Source organism: Macrobrachium nipponense, chromosome 22 (genome assembly GCF_015104395.2).
Source record: "Macrobrachium nipponense isolate FS-2020 chromosome 22, ASM1510439v2, whole genome shotgun sequence".
Taxonomy (NCBI): domain Eukaryota; kingdom Metazoa; phylum Arthropoda; class Malacostraca; order Decapoda; family Palaemonidae; genus Macrobrachium; species Macrobrachium nipponense.
Window position 1 is genome coordinate 29,862,301 of NC_087213.1, and position 22,636 is coordinate 29,884,936.

At 38.3% G+C, this 22,636-nt stretch overlaps 1 protein-coding gene across 3 annotated transcripts in view; it reads right to left on the reverse strand.

The window, feature by feature from the left end:
• The window catches only part of LOC135198568 (solute carrier family 13 member 2-like), a 189,416-nt gene that overhangs the window by 4,783 nt on the left and 161,997 nt on the right, over positions 1–22,636 (reverse strand). For all 3 annotated transcript variants that reach the window (XM_064226275.1, XM_064226272.1, XM_064226273.1), the window contains exons 2-11: positions 12,434–12,742; positions 7,606–7,855; positions 6,739–6,869; positions 6,216–6,313; positions 5,811–6,032; positions 2,977–3,099; positions 2,381–2,596; positions 1,566–1,660; positions 1,058–1,338; positions 313–450 (exon numbers count right to left, since the gene is read on the reverse strand). In XM_064226275.1, coding sequence (XP_064082345.1) covers positions 313–450; positions 1,058–1,338; positions 1,566–1,660; positions 2,381–2,596; positions 2,977–3,099; positions 5,811–6,032; positions 6,216–6,313; positions 6,739–6,869; positions 7,606–7,855; positions 12,434–12,535 — 1,656 coding nt within the window. In that variant the 5' untranslated portion in view covers positions 12,536–12,742. The remainder of the gene's footprint in view (positions 1–312; positions 451–1,057; positions 1,339–1,565; positions 1,661–2,380; positions 2,597–2,976; positions 3,100–5,810; positions 6,033–6,215; positions 6,314–6,738; positions 6,870–7,605; positions 7,856–12,433; positions 12,743–22,636) is intronic.

Here is a 22,636-nt window from a genome sequence, read left to right on the forward strand (position 1 = left end):
GTTGAAAGAATTGTAGATCATAATTGCAGCGCTGCAAAACTTTTTAATGGACACAGTGATGCTGTGATTTGTTTCCAATCAGGCATGCAGACAAAAATGTAAAATGTTCAAAAAACTACAACTACAATACAAAGAAAGAAGCATGCTGGCATTACTGTAAAATGAAAAATAGGCAAAAATTGCAGTCATAATTGATTGCTATAAACAAAAATTCAATAAGAAATGGAAAATCCACAAACTACAACTAACATGCAATAAACTTAAACTACGCGTTATAAACATCTAATGGTAAAAAATCAAACGAAATCATACCATGTCTGAGCTCTTCATATCAGCAGCGCCATAAACGATGGCATTTGGGGGCGTCGCTACCGGAAGCATGAAGGCGTAGGAACAGCAAACGGTTGCAGGTAACATCAGGTACAGAGGGTTCACGTTGACGTTCAAAGCCTGCGGAAACACGAGTTTTAAATACTAATGAAGGCAATTCTCAAATCTGATCATTAAAGTCGTGAAAGAACGCATATCGATTAAAAAAAATTGCTCGAAGACACAATAATGAGCAAGACCTAAAAAAATTAGAACAATGAGACATTCAAGAAGACAGTAAAAACATATCTACCGAGAACACTTAATGGATTGAAGAGCAAGAGTTACTGAAAAAGTAAAAATTGGAACTGTCAAATGTCAATCCAATGGGCTGAAAGAGGGCTACTCGTAGGGCATCGAACGGTAAAAGGGGAGATTGGGAGATGGATATGATCAATTTTTCATATGAAGCTTAAAAATTTGATAATCTACCTCAATAAATTCAGTGGAATATACAGAAGTACGATTACTTTACAAAAAATAGGGGAAAGGGAAAGAGTGAAAAAAGTCGAACAATGAGTAAAAAGTCTTAGCTTTTGAGAACGGCCTGAAAAAGCTGAGCAACTGAAACCCAGTACTTTTCCTTAATGAATTCATAAGATCACAAAGACATAAAACTAATTCCTTTATTTAAAAAAAGTAAATTAACATGAGAACTTAAATAAAATAACAAAAGAAAGAATCTTACCATTTCCATCAACACAGGCAAGAAAATGGATGCAGTCGCAGTGTTGGATGTCACTTCGGTTAACATAGCTATCAAGAGAGAAACGCAAAAAACAGTGGCTTCTTTAGGAAGAGCGTCAAACACGGTGAGTTGTTCGCCCATCCAAGACGACAGACCGGATTTCTTGCAGCCCTCAGCCAGTGCTAGACCTCCTCCCATAACAAGGACGAGACCCCAAGGAACTCTTTCTTGAGCTACCTTCCAGTTTAGGCAGCCAGGGGCTGGCGGGAGCAGTGCTCCGTCTGTGCAGACAAATATAAGCAAAGGACTTCAAGACACAGTCTGTTAATAATAAGAGATAATATTTCTGCGTACAGAAAGATCCTATGTCCTTGATTCATCAAAAGATTTTTTTCAAGTACAAGTGAAATTAGACTCTCTCATTCTTATCTCTCTTATCGTCTGACCAACTTCATTTCTATATATTTATTTATTTCTTAAAACATCATCTTCAACTGCTCTCCCTTACCTTTACGTCGGATGTTTTTGAAGAAGCTTAAATTGGCAGGCAACGCGAAGAGGGCAAATATTATAAGTATGACAGACGAAGCATCTTTGATTGCACTGTAAACATTATAGAACTTGATTAGCATGTTAGAATGAAAATAAAAATAAGCAATATTCATGCGAAAACCTGGCCAATATTGAACTTTTAATTTTCAGTGTTATGGTTTCTAATCCTATTTTACCGGAGTTTCATGAAAGCTTGCAAAATCCTCTGCTATAATAATCAGAGACTCTTGTCGGGGGGCATAAACAACAAATTACTGGACAGAATCTTGAAGAGAGACCATGGGTCATATATTAGGAGACAATCCGATAATCCCAAACTTTTATTTGTAAATGCCTCTTATTATTTATCATTTGTCTGTGTTACCTCTAAAAAGGCTACATTAAAAAAAATACCCTAATCTGGAATGAATGAAAAATAGCATGAAAATAACACTAATACGCGTAACAAAAGTTACTGGGCTTGAAGTTCAGCGGAAAAGACCATTCATATTAGTCGGTCTCTAACCAGAAAGACTCAGGTCCTTGTCGACAGCCTGCACTTATCAGGCTAAAACATCGCAACATATTTGGGATTTCATCTTCATACAAAGAAAGTTCCATAGCTCTTCAATAATGAGGTGCAATAACTTTTGTTTTAGATATAAAAATCTCCAATATGAAAATTCAGCGATCATGACAAAAATTATTGAACAAAAACGCCCACACAAGGTAAATGAAGGTGCAAACATGAATTTACAAAAAAGATAGTAAAGGTCTAGAGCAGCAACTTACAATTTCTTCCCATTGGCATCCTTAAACAAATCAGCCCAGCCTGGGATGAATTCAGGAGATCGGAAGAGCCACATCAGAACCAAGATGATGAACAAAGTGAGGACAGTCTTCTCCTGGTGTGACATTGGGCCCAGGCCCTGGTACTGGTCCTCGATGACTTTCCTCAGAGCTGCTTCTTTCTCGGGGCTTGTTTCCTGAATGCTTTGTTTCCCTTTTCTAAAAGAGGACACAGAGGATTAGCTACTAAGAAGTTATTCAATTTGTTTTCCTCTGCTTCAAAAGATTGACTGTAAACTACCAGGGGAAAAACTAATCGTTAGCGAATGTCATCAGCGCATAATGTATTTCCAAATGAAATGATCAAATTAATATCTTTTCAGTTCATGAAAAGCCTATAGAACTCGGGTGATCAAGAGTAAACTACGAACAAGGTAAACGTGTCTTTTTTTAGCAATTACTCTATAGTAAAGGCATTATATCAGAAATATACAGAGCTTCATTGCAATAATGTTCACGAGATTAACTTCTTAAAAATGACCACAGCGAAATAGAAGCTGATAGCCATCAACTAGAAATAAATAAATGATTAGACTCACCGACAGAGACCCATGAAGAGGATCTGCAACCAGATCCAAGCTAAAATCACACACAGAAGCATTCCAGGGATGTTGAACGCCATCCATGTTGCGAAATTGAGACCAGTAGATTCGTCGAAGGAACTGTTTGAAAAAGTAATGTTAAATGCTAAGTGAATTTAAATTAAACGGAAAAATGAACTTTATTATCTCACTAATTGTTGTTAATTTTCTGTTTATTTTCTAAAGCACTTTCATATCAAAACTTGAGAGAAGAAAATCATCTGTAATATGTACACTAAACTTTTATCTAGATGCAATGCTAAGAACGATAACTAGAATATGAAAAGTGGAAACCAATTCATATCAGAACTATGTGCATTATGAGTCGAGAGTAAAGTTGTACAAATAACTACGCGTGGAAAAAGAATGAAAGTGATCAAAATGTTTCGATATGTTTGATACATTTCAAACTTAAATTAGTTAGTGCATGATGCATCTGTATCATATTCACGATAAAAAGTTAGTGATGACTGGAAAATGAAAAAACCGCAAAATTGCCACATGGCGACCCAAAGCATTTTCTTACATATTTTTGCTTTTTTTTTATTCACACCTTGCCTTTTCCTACTTTTACAAAACCTACTTATCTGCTTGCCCATCAGTTAGGCACACACGCTTGTTCACAAGACTTCCTACTATTTTAGGATGCCAATTCCCCTAAAACTCGTTGCCATACGTTGAACAATTGTTTTCACACCTGTTGGATATATGGGACGTGATGGCTTACTTTCCAAGATAAACGAAATAGCCCTAAGGATGTTCGTCACTTCCACAAGAGCGCAGTACTTGAGACAGTGAACCTTAATGTTTTAGTGCCCATCAGTAAAGGGAGGGAAGGCTTAGAGATGAGAAGACTCCGGGTTATGAGAGTTACTTTTATTGATGAACACAGCAGCATTCTAGATCACTGAGTATCACACCCTTGTGGAAATGATGGACGTTCTTAGGGTGTTATTAATCTCGGGAGAAAGGCTTTTATGCATAACAGGTATAGAAAGAATTGCTGAAGGTGAGGGCGGTTCCGGGAGAACCATAAAAATACAGCATTACGAATACATGGAGAGAATTAGAGTATATCCGGACATAACATCTTGGTCTACTCCCGCGGCCCTCATTTCCCCAGTGACCTGGGCTGACAGATGACCATCAATATTTATTCAAGACATTGCTGAATTCATTCAAGCTGGCTGCAAAGCCGCAACATCGTCAGAAAGGATCAGTAAATTCTGCACCTTCATCCTCTAGCAGTCATAAACCTGCTGGAGCTCCTATGGAGGCAAATTATGATGAATCTCACATCTGATACTAGAATTTGCATCATCAGAATGCTGCTTAACCACTGTCATAATATTCATGTACAAGCACTCACATTCCCTTTGCTAGATATATTGTAGAAATAAAGTTTTTTTGTTCGAACAAATGGAGATAAATCTAAATTTTCCATGTTAACTTCTCAAGGATAATTCTCTTAATAACAAACAACTATTAATCTCAAGAAAAGAGAACAAAACAGCCAATAACAGGAAAAATTGGTATGAGGTAAAACCCAGAGGCTGTTTCGCATCTGCTTGTTTCTTAGATTTCATAAAAGCTTATTTTGTTTGATATATCATCTCTGAATTGAACTTTTACCGGACTTTGATCTATGGTTTTATGTTAGTGGTATTTTCGCTACACACAGTGTGCCCAGGAGCTATCAAGTGGTGGTGTTGCTTTGGATTAAGTCAGCAAAATGCCAGCAGAGGCCCCTGCTTCTGGAGCAGCCGGTAGCACCAAATGGGAAGACTTATCCTTCGAGCGAAGATGAGCTGATAGTTACTAAAGCTAACTAAGTATGTAAGTACCAAGACTGATAGAATATACAGTGAAAAAAGGAAGAGTGAATTTCATCATAAGGGTTATGAGAGCGCACCTGGAAACATCGGATTTGATGGACTTGAAAGAGGAAGAAAAGAAAAAAATATATATATATAAAAATGAAAACGGATGACCTGTGTGAAAAGATTGTGATGATGAGTGCTACAGCTCTGAGTTTACGTTTGCTAGTTTCTTGATATAATCACCACTCGCCCACCAGCTCTATAGGGGTACCAGCACCCGACAGAGGCAATATAAAAGGTGTAGGGCTAACAACCTCACTCCTAAATATTTGTTGAGAAGCTACAAGGCTGCGTAATTTTTGCGACAACCCCTCCAAAATGTTGTCTTACGCTACACCAACGCGTACTGTATTTGGGTCAACTTTCATCTACTGAGTACACAATTTTCCCTATCACTATTCATTACGGGATGGCAAGATACAATTCTAGCAAATAAATTTTGTGATCAGTTTACGCTTAAGGCATAATAAAGTCAGGTGGATGAAAAAGCCAAAAGAGAAATCCATAAAACATGTCAGTTTTGAGGGTTATAACCCACATTATTGATATGACACTCATTTGATTCTTAGATCCATATGTTTTTTTTCTTTTTTGTGGGTTAGTGAAGTGGGGCCGCCTCAGCTGTCATTAATTACTCAAACACAGTGGGTTTCTCCATCGTGAAACAAAGATTTTCCAGACCATGCGAAAAAATTGAATGGGGCCAATAAGAAAAGTGTCTTTTGCGATAAAATAATAGTCCAAATCACTCGAGTCACCAAAGTCAAAAAGGGCACAAACATGCAAATTAATCTTTAAAAATATATTGATTTCATCAAGGAATATTCATGGCGACTTATGAAACTCTACTCATCATAATACAATGTCATCACAATACGATCAAAGCAAAATGAAACAAACACACGGACATACCTTTCGAGGATGCCTTTAAGAACCAGATTCGAACCCGTACCAGTCATGGACCCTGTTCCTCCTACGTTAGCAGAATAGGCCACTGCTAGAAAGCACATGTCCTTCAGTGCTCGACATTCGTCGTTCAGTGACATTTCGGCAATAGTCTTGGGTCTTGGTTTGTCTTCCTTCACCTTCTGGCCTTTGGTGTTGGTTTGGAGATTTTTGTTTCTTCCTGACTCACTGTGAAAGTAAGGTTTAATCATTATAATCCAGATGCTCCTTCTTTCGCTCTCTCTCTCTATCAGCCACGTTCATGCCCTGAGTTCAATTACAAATCAGGTTTTGCTTTGACCATGACAAAATCTTGTTTATTTAAAAAAAAAAAACCCGCTACACCAATTATGAAAGAAAAATATGTCATACCAATCATCTTCAGGAATGTAACTGCCATTTTCTATTCCTTGAAGTTCCATGTGACCCCTGCCATTAGAACTAATGGCTTCATCGACCTCTTCACTTGACTGAAAGGGTAACAACAGAAAAATGTTCAAACAAACGAAAGGACTCTCTCTCTCTCTCTCTCTCTCTCTCTCTCTCTCTCTCTCTCTCTCTCTCTCTCTCTCTCTCTCTCTCTCTCTGTTAGTTTGGTCAAGAGGGCAAGATTAGAGGAGAATGTGGTGGCGATGAAAAGTGCATGATTTAAAAAACAAAAATTGTTCATCAGATTAGGATGGGGTTTTGGAGCAGAAGGACCATAATATTCTGTATGAACTTATAATAATGTGATGAAATACTGACAATGTATGTAAAGATCATAGCAAAGTTTTGGTTTCCAATTATTGAGCACAAGCAAAACTATATAAAGCTGACGGACGAAGAGTAAACGTTTAAAACAAACTAGTGAAACGGCATTGGTATTCAAAATTCATGGTACTCCGGAACTTACTATGAACAGCTCGACCAACAGGGCATCCACAACTCTAACCATCATGGCGGTCGTGGCAGTATTAGAGATCCACATCGATAGGAACATGGTGGTCAGCATGAAACCAGCCATCAGTCTACGTGGACTTTGACCTGTGTAATTGATAATCTTATAATAGTTTCATATGTATGTAAATATATATATATTATATATATATATATATATATAATATTATATATATATATATATATATATATATATGACAGGTAAAAATCATTTAGAAATTACTGGTGACTATTTTACCAAACACGTATGCAATTTTAATAACCACAATTCCCGGACATCAGAATGTCTTCACCCCTTTCTTTATTTGAATCTAGGCTTATTAGTGACAAGCGTTTCCAAAGTATGAAGAAATCGAGACGTTAAGAGGGCATTATGTTTATTTAAATTACATAAATTACATACACATATTTCTATCTATCTATCTAACTATATATATATATAATATATTATATTATATATATATATATATAATATATATAGATATAATATATATATATATATTATATATATATTTATATATATATATTATTATATATATATATTATATATATATATATCATATATATAAAAATTACAAGAAATGGGTAAAACCCTTGATACAGCGTATTTATTGTTACTTGCTCTCATGTTTTCATCGTTTAGTAAAGGAATTGAAAAGAGGTGGCTGCAAGTTTCTGAATGTACAGGAATACAGACACCAATGTCCCGTACCGCTGAAAACAGAGGCAATTCCAGCACAAAAATCGAAAGTGTAAATATCTCGTTTCGCTGCATCGAAAGAAAATCACAGAATCACTCAGAGGAGCAGCATGAAAACCTTACCCAAATGGAAGATGACAAAGAGAGCGATTCTCTTGTGTAAGTTGCAATGCTCAACAGCAACAGCTATCGTCACTCCACCGATGAACATCATGATGTTCTCCTTCATGTACACCCGAGTGACTTCCCCAGTCGGAAGGATGCCCAGGAAGGGGAAGGCGAAGACGGGGATGAGCGCCGTCACCGCCAGCGGGAAAATCTCCGTCATCCAGAAGATGGCCATCATGATCATGACGTAGCCGCATTTGGCCTCCTGAGGGAATAGATTTCGGGAACCGGTTGTCAGAATCTAAACCCTTGCACGCATATCAAGATTCCGCTTTTTGTTTTTTATTTTTTAAGGGAAGGAGAGATGAAGTAGCAATATTTTCATTATACTTGTATGCTGATAACTCATGGATTAATAATGGTTGTGAATGACTATGATCTAGTATCATGAACGCGTTTGGTCTTCTTTGCAATCTCGGGTATTAAATGGGTGCAGCTGAACCTTTCTAAAAGAATTAATATACAGACGTGTACAAAAAAGTAAAGCAGTATCAAAGTACCCAGGCCATGGCATCAACAAACTAAATAAATATCACCTAATGTAACAGTGTTTTTACCAGACGAGTTATTACAAAACAAAAAGAAAAATAGCAGATAAGTAACTGGCAATCAGGCAGGCCAGCACAAACAAGAAGCAACATAAATCAATAAATAAAGAAACAAGTAAAAAATGTTCTCTTCAACATATAATGCTGTATGAAACCATCAGCTGTGACCGGTAGTTTTTCAGTTTCTCACCAGATGCGGTAGAGTGAGGGTGTGTCCCATGCCTCCGGAAAGTGCTGTCAGATGCACGATCCATGGCTAAATTTAACCTTAAATAAAATAAAAACTAATGAGGTTAGAGGGTTGTAAATTGGTATGATTCATGGTTGGAGGGGGGATGATTGAAATGCCAATTTGCAGCCCTCTAGCTTCAGTAGTTGTTTTGAGCTCTGAAGGCGGACAGAAAAAGTGCGAACAGAATAAGGTGCGGACGGACGGACAGACAACGACAGCACAATAGTTCTATTTTGCAGGAAACTAATAAAAACCGATATCATTTGTAAGTTACAAAATGGAAAACCAGCATTCTTACTCATCCAAGTCACGTCAGGAAGAGTATGAGATAAACGTGCAGTGAATGCTGATGAAAGTGGACGGATTATTTTGCCATTCATTCTGTGATCTTTTCCGGTCATCCAACAACAAAAAACGTGCTCAAGTCAGTAACACGGTTGATACGTAAATGATTACTCGGTGCCACACTTAATCTAGGAAAACTACCATGAGACAGGTTTTGAACAGATTTAGATTACCTTAAGCATTTGAAAAAAAAAATGTTGGAAATTTGTTTGAGAATACTGTGCAAACGCGATATGCAGTAGTGGATTTGCTTATTACTGATATCCAGAAGATGGATCTCATTCCCGGACCATCCCTGCAACGAGGCTGGGCATAGTTGCGGTAACTGGGTCAGTTCAAGTGACACTTTCAGGTTTTTTATGTTGGGTGCTAACTAAACGTGTCATAGCATCTGTACTACGCAGACCAGACGGTTGACTTGAATAGGCTTATAAACATCTTTTCTTTACTCTGAATTTTATGTGATCATTTAAGTATTCGCTGTATGTTGTATCAAATGCAAATTAATTATTTGCAATGAGTCTTCTATCAAAATAATAAGCAAATGTTCCTTTATCCCAGTGCTACAACCTTTCCATCTTCCACTCATACTTTACACATCCTGGTCAGCTGCTCCCCTCTATACCAGAGCATCTGTTATGGCGTGCTGTAGAATCAAGAGCCTTTGCCAGCACAAGGATTCCTTACTCTAAAACAACAAATAAATCAGAACTTCTTCACTTTTACCCCGTATATTACACAAACTTTAAAACGTTTACTCCATTAATGCAGAACAGCATTCTCTCCAAGCAACATCGCTATTTGCATCTATTATTTCAAGATCCACTTCCTCATTATCTTTTCTTTCGACATTCATTTCTCTCTCCCTTAGTTTTTTCATTTTTCTTTATTGTACTGCTGAAAATCAATTCCAAAATTTAATTCTCACTATCTGTTTTGCTCTCCAATGTATATTGCTACAAGAATATTGACATAAACTCTAGACACACCAAAAGTACCAGTTCTGCTACCTCTATCTACCACAATCCAATGTTTTCATATCAAACAGCAAAGCCACACTTTATAATTAGAATTTTTTTTTAATTCATGAACCAGGATGACTATTTCACAATCTCAACAGTTTCTACAACTCCTAATTTTACTATGTAACTACACTCTTTAACACACCCCTGAAATCTTTCTGAAATTTCAATTTATATCACATTTATACATCTAACTGATGAGCAGAAGAACAATAAATTAAAAATAATTGATCACAATGCAATGTAAAGGACTTCAATGCCAGCTAAATGGGCAATTGTACCCTGAAAGCTTACTTAATATTTTTAGCGATGTAACAAAAAACTATAGAAACTTACATTGTAAAAGTTATAAACTTCATAGTAAAACATACGCTCGTCTAGTATTAAATCATAATTGAGGCTCAAAACACAAACTATATAAAAGTATGACTTTCATCAAGCAAACTTTTATTCATTTTATTAAGAAATTTATAACATATTGCTAAGAATGGCATGCTTTACGCCACTGAGGTTATGTTGTACCTTCTCAACTTGGTGAATAAGTTTCTTCATTTCAGCAAGTCTATTATACAGCATCTGCCCGAAATTCTTTTATTATCCACAAGTTTTGTCAGTCGTTGGCACCAGTTAGTAACAGTGAATGGCAGAATGGCACTAGTGTACACATTTATGCCAAAAATGGTGGTGGTGGTGGTGGGGGGGGGGGGGGGTCAATTTTCCATTGGATGGTCAGGGAGTTCTGCTATTGGCTGCGAGTCTGGCTGAGCAATTGCTGACTGGAGGAGGACAGAGGTCGTTGCTTTGTTTCTGGTCTCACCTGAATAATATTAAGTGTAGTGTGGGTTTCTACCGATGTATGGTCAAGGCCTCCTGGGTAGCACAAGTGGTGGTGGTCCATGTTACTTTTGAGGCTTGTAGTATTCCTATAGATATGCTGGCGTTGGGGGTAGGAAGTTGCAGTGTTCCCTCTTGCGGTGTTGGTATACCACCCCTTCATGAAGATGATGGCGATCCTCTCAAGAGAGGTGAGCTGTGGTTATACTGGTGTAAGAAAGATGGCATCCCTTCTCAGGACACAGTATTTGGTAGACTACTCCTACCATTTCACAGGATTTCTATTCTTCACAAGGCACGGGGCAGGCCTTCGATCCTTATAGTACATCATTAGGTCGACTGTAATGTCTACTTTAGCTGGGGTTACATGGTCATATAACTGGTGTCACCTGTCAGTAAAATTCCTCAACACCCATGCGACTTGATGGTAAAAATATCCATAGCCAACAAGTATCTGGGTCACGTCCTCAAGTTCTTTGGAGATGGCACTTCAGGAGAAGTGGGATTGGGCAAGGATGACACAGGCATTTATGACTGATATTCTAAATTCATCAGGGCACTCTCAATTGACATTGAGACAAAAGTCGATGTTGGTCAGTTTTCTGTAGACCTTCGGTTTGAAGCCATGAGGAGCGCTGGTAACATGGGACATCCAAGACGGGGACAGTATTATTAACAGGTAGATGTATATGTAGCCAACATCATAGTTGCCCATAACCTTGCCACAGCATCTATGGCAGCATTAGTTCTTTCAATAATGTGGGTTGCTTCCCTCCTCATGTCACAGACAGGATTCCTTGTAATGTGGCATATCTTGGCTGGATCCGTAAGTATATCATTGAGCTCTTATCTCACTAATCATCAGGTAGCTATGACTTCCAGGTCAAAGACAGAATCAAGGAGAAACTCAGTTTCAACACATTTCGAGTCTCATGAAGAACAGCCTGCTGATGGTATGAATCCCATGAAGAGAGAGGAGAGGGGTAGTCTACCCAATACTGTGCCCCAAGAATGGATGCCCCCTTTCATACATCGATGCAACCATGACTCTACTCTGCATGAAGAGGCAGTATACCAACATTACATGGGAAAAAACACTAATGGCCCCCAACATCAGCAGATCATGATGAATACCACAACCCGTGATAGCAGTACGGACCACTGCCACCTCCATTCCAAGGAGGCCCTCAAAAGTCTCTAGTGGACACTCGCAATTAATTTCACTCAGAAGGCCTCCACCTTCAGATCACTGTCAGGAGAGCAGCAAGGCATGCGCCTGAGATAACAGCAGCCACCCTCTTCATCGAGCAGTTAACACAGCCCCTGTCACCAACCAATCAGCACCTTCGTCTCTCAGCCACACTTGCAGCTAATAGGAGAGCTCCCTGATTATGACATCGAATTAAAAATCGGCCCACCTTCTTTTGTAAACCCTTTTTTGGGTGTAAATGTACCATATATGTACCCCTTTGCTATTTACCCTTAGCAAATAGTAGCAAGGACTACCGAAATGTCTAGATAATAAATGAACTTCAGAAAGCTGTCTTATAATTTAACTGATGCAACGAAGTAACTTATACACCAAGAGGAAGTGCATGTAAACCCAACGGCATACAGTGTCATTCTTTACAACGTAGTTTAACTCAAAGAGGGTCCTCTCCCAAGAAATTTATTGTAATATTACTGTAATTACTACACCAAGAGTATCTTAATCAGATGGGTTACAAAAATATACCCAACTAATCAACAGGCTTCTACTTATTCATAAACAAAGCAAGTAGTAACAAACGTATAATACTTACATTCGTAGCAGAAATGATGGGTAAGGCGGCGAAGATGATGGGAGATAATACCAGAAGGAAAGTTTTCCAGTACATCTTGATTATTGTGCGGAATGACGGCATTTTGCATTTGCTAAACAGCAAAATTCCTTCAATGCTTACTGGCTCTTTTGTGAAAAGGCTGGGAAAACTGGCACTCACAAAGCAGTGGAGTTTTTTAAGTGTTCCAAATGTCTTTCTTCTTATCTTGTTTCTTTATTGAGAAAGATGTTCGTGGAGTATTTCAACTGAATTCATTTTCCTTCCTTCTGAACTCCTAATCCCCAAAACCTAAAAGTAGAATGAAATGAAAGCGATGGTAGTATCAATATTATTCTTTATTAAGTAGATATGGTCATGTTTATGCCAAGATATATGTGAGCATACAATCACACACAGCATTCGATCTGTAGCGACCGACAAACGACTAGGGCCACATGCATAAGTTGTCAACACACACACACACATACATACATATATCATATATAATATATATATATATATATATATATATATATATATATATATATATATATATACATATATATATATATATATATATATATATATGTTCAAGATTTTAAGTCAGAACCAAGGAAAGTAAGGTCTTTTACCAGTTTCATGCATCTTTGTCTATATGCAAGTTGCCCCTTTGAACTGTAAGCATCCATTCTCTTGAAAAGGCTATCTCTTCTCCCATTGGCTGTCGGATTTTAAAAGGATCGGAAGCCAGTGGCTCGTCCTCAGAATCACCTTGGAGCTGGGAGTGCTCAGAAGCTCCTTTACCGCACCCTGCCGATGCCGCTTCTTCCCTTTTCTGCTCCCCCCTAGTTCTCCTCTGGGAAAGTCCCAAGTATTTTTATCATCCATAGTGCACAGAAACTTCAAGGAGAAGACTACGTTTCCAGCCCAGGACTTGCAGGTACTGTGAGAGTAATTTCCAGTTCAGCCCGGGAATTGTTTTACCTTTGACTGTATTTTATTTCTATTTTCCAAGGTGACGCCCTTTCCCCCATCCTTTGTTTAGCTTCTCATTCCCCCCATCTTGGTTCAATGGTGTGGATTACTCCCCTTGTGATACTAGTGAACATTCCCTAGTAAATTCAAGCAACAAAATAGTTCTCTTTGTGTAAATTCCCAGTCGTTTCATCATTCCCCCCTGAGTGGCCTGTAAACTTTTGATTGAAAGAAAGTAGTGTGTAACTTTCACCCTCATGTGCCCCCCGCCTTATGCCGGTGTCCTACCTCTTTGCAGACAAACACTGTGCCTGATTATGGTAGAAATTGGAAACCCTTGGAGCAAGCCTTTCATTTTCGATCCGTTTGTGCAAATTTCTGAACTCCGTGTCTGGTTGCCCCAGCCTCATGTTTCTGGTGCATCGACCAATCGACCCCCTTATTAGTCTCCTAGACCTCTGTAAATTAATGTAAATACAGTGCATTTAAAACTAAAGTCCAGCTTTTATGCAAATTCCTCCTTCCTCAGTAATATTGGCCTTCTGCCCAAGTAGTTTCGTTTTCTTTTTGTTCTGATCTTTCGTTCTCCATTCAAGGCCAAATTTTTCAGTGTTAACTACATTTTCTATGAGTGAACGAGCAGTTCAGAATAATATATATATATATATATTATATATATATATATATATATATATATACATAAATATATGTGTGTTTTGTACAGATGTTTTATATATATATATATATATATATATATATATATATATATATATATATATCCTTGTCACTCCTATTCTCACTAAAATTGCAAAGAAAACCTCCTAAGAGGATTACCTTAACTGTAATGAAAATTTAATTTAATGATACATGTGAACATTAATAGCGAAATTACTAAAGAAATCGAAAATCTTTTAAAAAATTACAGCAATCATTAAAAGCGGTTTTATCATGGCAAAATAAATTTATCGTTTAAAGAAAAAATGGAACGAAGGCGTCCAAAATTCTTAATAATGCTTAATACTTGATTCGGCATACCACCTTAAAAAAAAAAAAATTAAATCAATAAAAAAAAACGATACCGGAACATCGAAGTAGCTGCTGCACACATTTATAGCCATGATACTGCTATGGCCAGGCAAATATCGCCATATTTGTCATAGACTCCCATAATGAAAAAACAATCGATGATGGATTTTCGGTAAAACTGCAGCCGACATCTCTGGATGGATTTGCATCGGCAAACTCGGGAATAAAATCTCCAGAGGTCAATAAGGCGTAGCATCAGCTTGGTCATAGCATTCGTTGATTTGGAAAAGGCTGGAATACATGAAATGAGACGCTTTTCAAATTAAGCCGTCCTTTAGAAATAATTGAGAAATCGTCTCGTGATTGAAGTCTATAAAGAGTTCTATTGAAAAAATTCATCTCTCGTTACTTGAGCTATAGTATATCCTTTTGCGTTTGTATCGCAGTTAATTTGTATTTTGACAACTAATTCATGCTCTTGTTATTTCATGTTTCGCTCAAGAGCCTTCAAATCATTTTCTTAAAGTTATACAAAGATCATGCAGCCATGAGGTGGACCTCATGGCTGGAGCAGGTAATTAAGAATTTGGAATGTGCCTAACTGAAATTTCTCGTGAGATAAGCAAGTAGTGGATTTTCTCAACCCTGGTGAATGGTTGTATTCACCCGTTTTTTTTAATGAGATAAAAAATATGAATGGGAATTGTCAGTTACAACATTGTGTGTGTGTGTGTGTGTTTGTGTGTGTGTGTGTAGTCTCGCTCGCACGCTTTCTTATTCATCCTTATCTCAACAATTAAAGGATGAAAGAAACATAAACGCTTCCCACGCATCTGGGACCACAATTATGTACGTACGACAATATAAATACACTAACTTGATGAAAATATTAAATGATAATCGCTGAGCTGTGAAGAAAAAGACCAGCTGACGATCCCCCTCGATTTAGAATCACCATTCCAAGACCTCTGGATAGGGGATGATTAACATCCTCATCCCAGCACTCGGCAATGTATTCCCTAGTCTACCAAAAAGTGCAAAGTTATACCAACAAGATAAAACTTTTAAAAGTTAGGCGAAGCTGATGGAAAAAAAAATTGTCCCTGTCAGTCTTGAATATTGGTGTGATTTGTGAACTGTTCAAACATCTGGAGATTTCTACAAATCCTTCAGATCAGAAATTTAACAAAGAATGTCTTAATTACTTAATATCTTTTATAAAACTATTACTTGGGTTTTATTTATCTCTAGAATATGACTAGTGATGTTTTCTCTTTTGCTTTTCCTTATTATTTTTACAAGTTCTGGATGATAGTATTTAAGACTCAGTGTCATATTGGAATTATCACTACTATTTATTTATTTATTTATTTATTTATTTTATTTTATTTCATTTTTTGAAAGCCGTTTAGCCCAAGCAGTGATATTTGCATCTACGCTTCGAGAGCGGAAGAGGCAAAACCATACTATGGGTTTCACAGACATTGCAAGCACGTTTTGGGGCGATAACTCTGTAACGAACACTCAGGGGGAATTTTTTAGTTGATAATAATTTCGTACCCCCATGGGATCGAACCACCGTCCAGTTGGACGGGGAACGAAATCAGGATCGGACAGTGACGCTACCGAAACGGCTATCAGAGAGGCTAAAGGTTTATATCGATTCTGACCATTGCTAATCAACGTGGATCTCGTTGTATTTGTAATTAGAATCGATATGGAACCCCCTCCACCATGCTAGCCGATTCGAGCGTTTGACCCACGCAGCCTTATTATGAATATTTATCACATCACCGTGATTCATATAAATCATTCGAGCTACAAATGTCCTTTAATATCTAATTCGCTCTACCTCGGAATTGATATATTTTCATATATGTACCGAGGGGGAATTTTTTAGTTGATAATAATTTCGTACCCCCATGGGATCGAACCACCGTCCAGTTGGACGGGGAACGAAATCAGGATCGGACAGTGACGCTACCGAAACGGCTATCAGAGAGGCTAAAGGTTTATATCGATTCTGACAATTACTAATCAACATCGATCTCGTTGTATTTGTAATTAGAATCGATATGGAACCCCCTCCACCATATATATTATATATAAAAAAAATTCATGGCTTGAAAATATGTGCATCGGTATAATCAAGGCTTTAACTCTAATGAATGTCCGGTAGAAAGCTTTAATTTTTATTTGCAACAGAGTAACTACAGGGTGATCAAAAAGTCCAGTTACCTATTCAAACTACGGTAATGTGAAGGCAATTAGCAGCTTTCTCTTTGCTAAAATAGTTCAAAAGTTGCTTGACAAACGCATTTCTGCAACTATGCCGACAGTTGTTCCGGGGCGGCCATCTCTCCTTCACCTTCGTGATACAAGTACTATGGGGCTGATGCCCTGAGTCCAAATGAGGATTGCGAAGGTGACCAAACACAATGTTAACAGTCGCCTTTCCATCAATCATAACGTCTATCGCTCTACTACTCCACCACACATTCAGATATCTCTCACTCTAATAACCATTTATAGTACCACTACCACAGAGAGAGAGAGAGAGAGAGAGAGAGAGAGAGAGAGAGAGAGAGAGAGAGAGAGAGAGATAAGCGGATCAACTCATAAATAAATCAGTCAACTGGTAGGTAACAACCGAGTGAATCGTTAGATATATACAACAAGGTAAATTATTAGATAGATAGATAGATAGAAAAAACCATAAAGTTTAAACTGAAGCAACTTTCAGAGAGAGAGAGAGAGAGAGAGAGAAGGAAGGAAGGAGGAGGGTGGAGGTGGAGGGAGAGGGTAGGCGGAGTTTTTTTGTACTTTGTGTTCGTGTCCATTTCTGGCTAACGGAGTTTTTGCCTCTTGGCATATGGACAAGTGTCTTTCTTCTTTACAATTAGTGATTCATGATAATCTTATAAATTACGGCACTGGGTGTAATCACTACAGCAAAATCTCGTACTGATAGGAATGTTCGTTACAGAATTATTGCTCAAAAACGTGCTTCCATTGTCTGTGAAACCCATAGTAGTACGTTCTTTGTTAATGACAGTATTTGTAAACGGTAACAAATACTCTACCGTCGATCATTCTTGTAAATGACAAACTAAGGGACCGGGCCCTCGTCTTATTAAAAGTGCTTTAGTCGCTTTCTCTTTGAAAGTTGGCAGTTACCGCAAAATGGCCAGATCTTGGTACCATCACACAGAACGATGCAGCACTCCTTCGAGAGATCTGGTTCTTTCCGGTATTTTCTGGCTGCAAACAAGTTGACTCTTCCAGCGAGGGTTGCTCTCAAGAGTGGCGGTATCCCTATTCATAGTAAACAGACACTGCACCCATAAAATCCTAAGAATTTACTGTGAAAGTTGCGTAGGTACGCGTCATATTTGGTATGCGGACTTCGTATGAACATTGTTTTCGTGGTTCGAAAGATTTTATTATAAAAGCACACTGTACATTGTATTATCTGAAACGTGTCTTTCCCGAGTTAAGACATATTATATTACGCTGCTAGTAACCGATAAGGAGGAATGTCAGAAGAATTGAAATCTGTTATATTATTTGTTCAATATTACTTGGACATGTTTCTACAAATAGAAAACTTAAATGGTCAATACTAATAAAAACAAAAGAATAGCTTGGAATGAATAAAGCACTTCTGATAACTAAGCTCTTGCCAGAGTTCCAGATTTGTTCCAGCATTGTGCCAGTATTGGAGGCGGCGTATAGAAGTTTTTAGTTGAGGTTACGGCTCTTGGAATTCTTCGTGTGTTTTTTTATTTTTTCATTGCTTTTTCAAAAGATTCTTGCTAATTATATGTAAACACAGGCGGCCATGTGAGGATGCTCACAAACACACACTCACAATTAACCATTTAACAGGACAGGTTTAGATATAGTGAACTATTTAAAAAAAAAAACACCTAGGTACCAAACTAGGATTTCAAAAAATGGTGACATATAGGATTATCATCAACTGGTTCACGATCTTATCTAGAAAATGAGTTCTTGGCAGCAATATTGTTTTCTTTGTTAATAGATCATTAGGTTTTATCTGGACCAAAAAGTCTTGACTCAAAAACACCAGCCTAGAGCGAAGAATGACTTTTCTGAAGTGATTACAGCGATAAGTTCAATATTACGGGATTGCTTGTTTTAAAATTATACGGAAAAACCCAAAACCTCATCATTATCTGCTACTATGACGGGAAACCATTTCCTTGGAGCAGTTTAGCTGCGATCTGTTGTTTATGCCAGCACGGGCTTTATAGAGCACACAGTAGCAGTGATCTTTGTGGCGACCCTCATTCAAATGAGCAACCTAATAGATATTTTGCTTCATTATCTTCACAATTATTTCTCCAATTTTACCCACCGCTTTCGCACTTCCGAACGTCAATTTCGGAGACGACCACCAGAGGTTTTTCAGCCGAGGTAGCAACAGCGTTGCCTTGCTTAGGCAGTATTCCTCCTCTGATGATCTTTCCTTCTTTGCATGCTCTCTCTCTCTCTCTCTCTTCTCTCTCCGTAACTCACCCACCCCCCACACCCTCTATTTTCCTTAAATTCCCGCCATTCCCCGTTGGATCCAAGGGAAGAACAACCAGTTCTCCTCCTGTCAATTTCTTCTTGGTAACATCCAGTAGAAAACATTTTTAGCTTGATTTTGAAATAGTGATAACTGTTATTCTTGTCGGCTTTCAAGTGTTCACCAGCCAATAGCCCCTGCTTCATAGTTTATTGAGTGTAGGCCATAATTGTCACCAAGTACTACTCTTATCCGCTTAATTTATTTTTCAAGGTCCTGGAAGACAGACAGGAGAAGCAGACTCCAACCAAAATTCTGAGGGATTCCCAACTTTGTTCCAGCAGTGTGTGATTGCTGGAAACCTATCGTTATAATCATGCTGTAGAAAAGAAATTTAGATAAGTTTACAGCTCCTGGAATCCTTCATGTGGCTTTGTTATTTCATTCTTCATTCGAGTATTGCTCAATTTCAGTGGATAAAAGTGTGTGTATGTGCGTGAACACCACCCCCCAAACCCACACACAAACACACTCTAACGCACACACACACACACACACATACAATCATCTGATTTAGATCAAATGTAGTGTGTGAATACATTTTCGCAGTAGCTGGGAAGAATATTTGCTTCGAGATTTTAGTTTTCTGTTAAAGAAAACTATAGAGATGGCTATTTGTCTGTCCGTATGCACTTTTTCTGTCCGCCCTCAGATCATATAAACTAACGAGGCTCGAGGGATGCATATTGGTATGCTCATCATCCACTCTCCAATCCTCTAAAATAACAAACTGCAGCCCTCTAGCCTCAATAGTTTTTAATTCATTTAAGGTGAAAGTTATCCATGATCGTGAATCTGGCAACGCTATAAAAAAAAAAGGCCACCACCGAGCCGTACTGAAAGTTTCATGGGCCGCGGCTCATACAGCATTATACGCTGTACAGAAAAGTCGACTGCACCGAAGAAACTTCGGCGCATCTTTAACTAGTTTTTTGTTTGTCACTGGCATCAAAAAATCATTCATCGCTCGCATTATTTTGCCGAATCGATCAATCTACTTTTTGCTTCAGGATCACGGCCAATTCCTATTTGGGAGAAGAAAGGATTCCCAATCATTTTCTCGCAATTTAAAAATAGTGCTTAAGACTTGATGCGTCGTACTCTGACTTAAAATTTCCGCAGAGTCTGTCGCATTGCATTTTTCGTGTGAAGTTTCCCATCTACCACTGGCTATGAGCACGGGACTATTATTATTATTATTATTATTATATTATTATTATTATTTTAGTTTAAAACGGTTTGATATATAAACTACCGTTAAAAGAAAATGAATTATTTTTTTTCTGAACTTTTTTTTCAAAAACACAGGATTTCAACACGCTGATTCAGCAACTGATGCAAGATCTTATGAGTTCTTGGCAACACCATTTTTTTTAAAGGATAAAATCCTTTTTCATTAAGTTGTATCTTGGCCAAAAAGTCTTTCATGAAGCTATTAAAGTGATAAGGTTCAACATTACGAGTTTCATTTTTCGAAGCTTTTAACTTGAACCCCAAACCATTATTACTATCCGCCACGACGACGGAAAACCCCATTCCCTTTTAGCTGCTCAGCTTTGTTCTCTGCCACGAACCTCATTTAAATGAGCAACCTAACAGCCATTTGCCTCATTATCCCGGTAATTATTTCTCCCGTTTTTCCCACCGCCTTCGCACTTTTGAACGTCGAGTTCGGAGACGGCAATCGGAGGTTTCTCAGCGAGGTAGCAACAGCAGTTGCCTCTTCTCAGGCGGTATTCCTTTCCGCTTCAGCTGGTCTTTCCCTCTTTGATTTCTCTCTCTTCTCTCCCCTGTAACTAACCCCCCACCCGCCCCGCCCTGACTTCCCTTAAATAGCCGCCATTCCTCGTTGGATCCAAGGGCGAATCAAGGAGGACGAGTCTCATAAGCTTTGCTTTAGAGGAACGACCAATACTCTCCTCTTGTCAAATTCTCCTCTCGCTAACATGCAAAAAGAACCATTTTTAGCTTCATCTTCAGACAATGATGATTACTGCTGCCCTTGCCTATTCCCAAACACTCTGGCACTCATCAGTCAATCGCCTCTGCTTCATAGTTAATTGGGAGAAGGCCATGAATATCAGCAAGTTCTATACTCACGCTTTGGCCAACCGTGTTTCTTGAGTCATCAATATATATTTCATCGGTCATAACAATACGAGATCTCGTTTTAATACCGAAATGTCATAAAGGGTAATTCGGCCTGAAACCACACTAGGTAACTACAGACTGAATTTGCAACTGCCTCCTTGAACTTTTTGAACTTCGACTTCTTGGGGTTTTTCTGGGAACCAACCCACATCAGGATTTCCCAGAGTGCTTTATGCCAGAGGAACGACTAGAAAAGGTGGTTGATAAGGACTGTGAAATGAAGATTTTGCGACAGAGAGCATAAGGTGGTTTTCGTGTAATGGATTTTTAACTTCATTCGTTTAGCCGATGATTCGCCTGTTTGACCCGCTGATTAGTGTTTGTTTGTTTGTATGGTGTTTTTACGTTGCATGGAACCAGTGGTTATTCAGCAACGGGACCAACGGCTTTACGTGACTTCCGAACCACGTCGAGAGTGAACTTCTATCACCAGAAATACACATCTCTGACCCCTCAGTGGAATGTCTGAGGATCGAACTCGCGGCCACCGAGGTGACAGGCGAAGACCATACCAACCACGCCACTGAGGCGCTCCACTGATTAGTGGAAATCGATTCTCAGTTGGCTGTTGAGTCGAGGGTCCATGCCAGGCTTTCTATTCCTTTTCACACATTCATCACCGATATTCCTTTGGGAAAGGGTCCATGCTGACATATGAACAGCTTAAACTCAACCAACCACCTGCAAGGAATGCAGATCACTGTCGGAAGTCAAAATACTGACTTTTCCAGTCTGCAAAATAGAAAGTCTTAAGGACAGGCTAGCCCAAATCTTAACACGATCTCAGTTTTAACTGGGCCACATTTCAAGATTTCTAAATTAAGAATCTATGGAATTTTTTTGTTTCCAAACTATTTTGATATTTTCAAAATTATTCGTGCTATAAATCTCCAGAGTGGCCTGGCATCGAATCTCCTTTTCGAGAATGATATACTGGTGATTATAGTGTCACCTGCACATGAGCACATTTTTTTCTGTGCATACCAGCAGTACTCATGAAGCTGCAATTCCATCACAAGCCATTTTTCACAAACTGCTCGCTTTTGAAAAGAGAGTTGCCATGTTAAGTTCCATGTGTGGCTAAATCACTTACTATGTATTACTCATTAGGCATGCCATATAAAAAAAACGTGTCTGCCAATTCTTAAAGGATGGAAACTCAAAATACACAACAGTTAATGTGATTGTCAAAATCATTCCGCTATATTTTCTGGCTTGGGTTAAATGGATCCTGGTTGTGAAATCCTTTTTGGCTAAAGTCCTTAATAGTAACAGGTCGAAAATCGGCATTTGTCAGAAACTTCATATTTTCAACGGTGCTCCCTGAAACTCAGAATTCAAACGCTCGGCAATGAAACACCAACATTTTGACATTTCTGCTAAAATATAATTAATTTAAATAAACAAATAAAAAATGCCCCGAAGTTTCTCCGGCTCAATCGATCTTTCTCTACAGT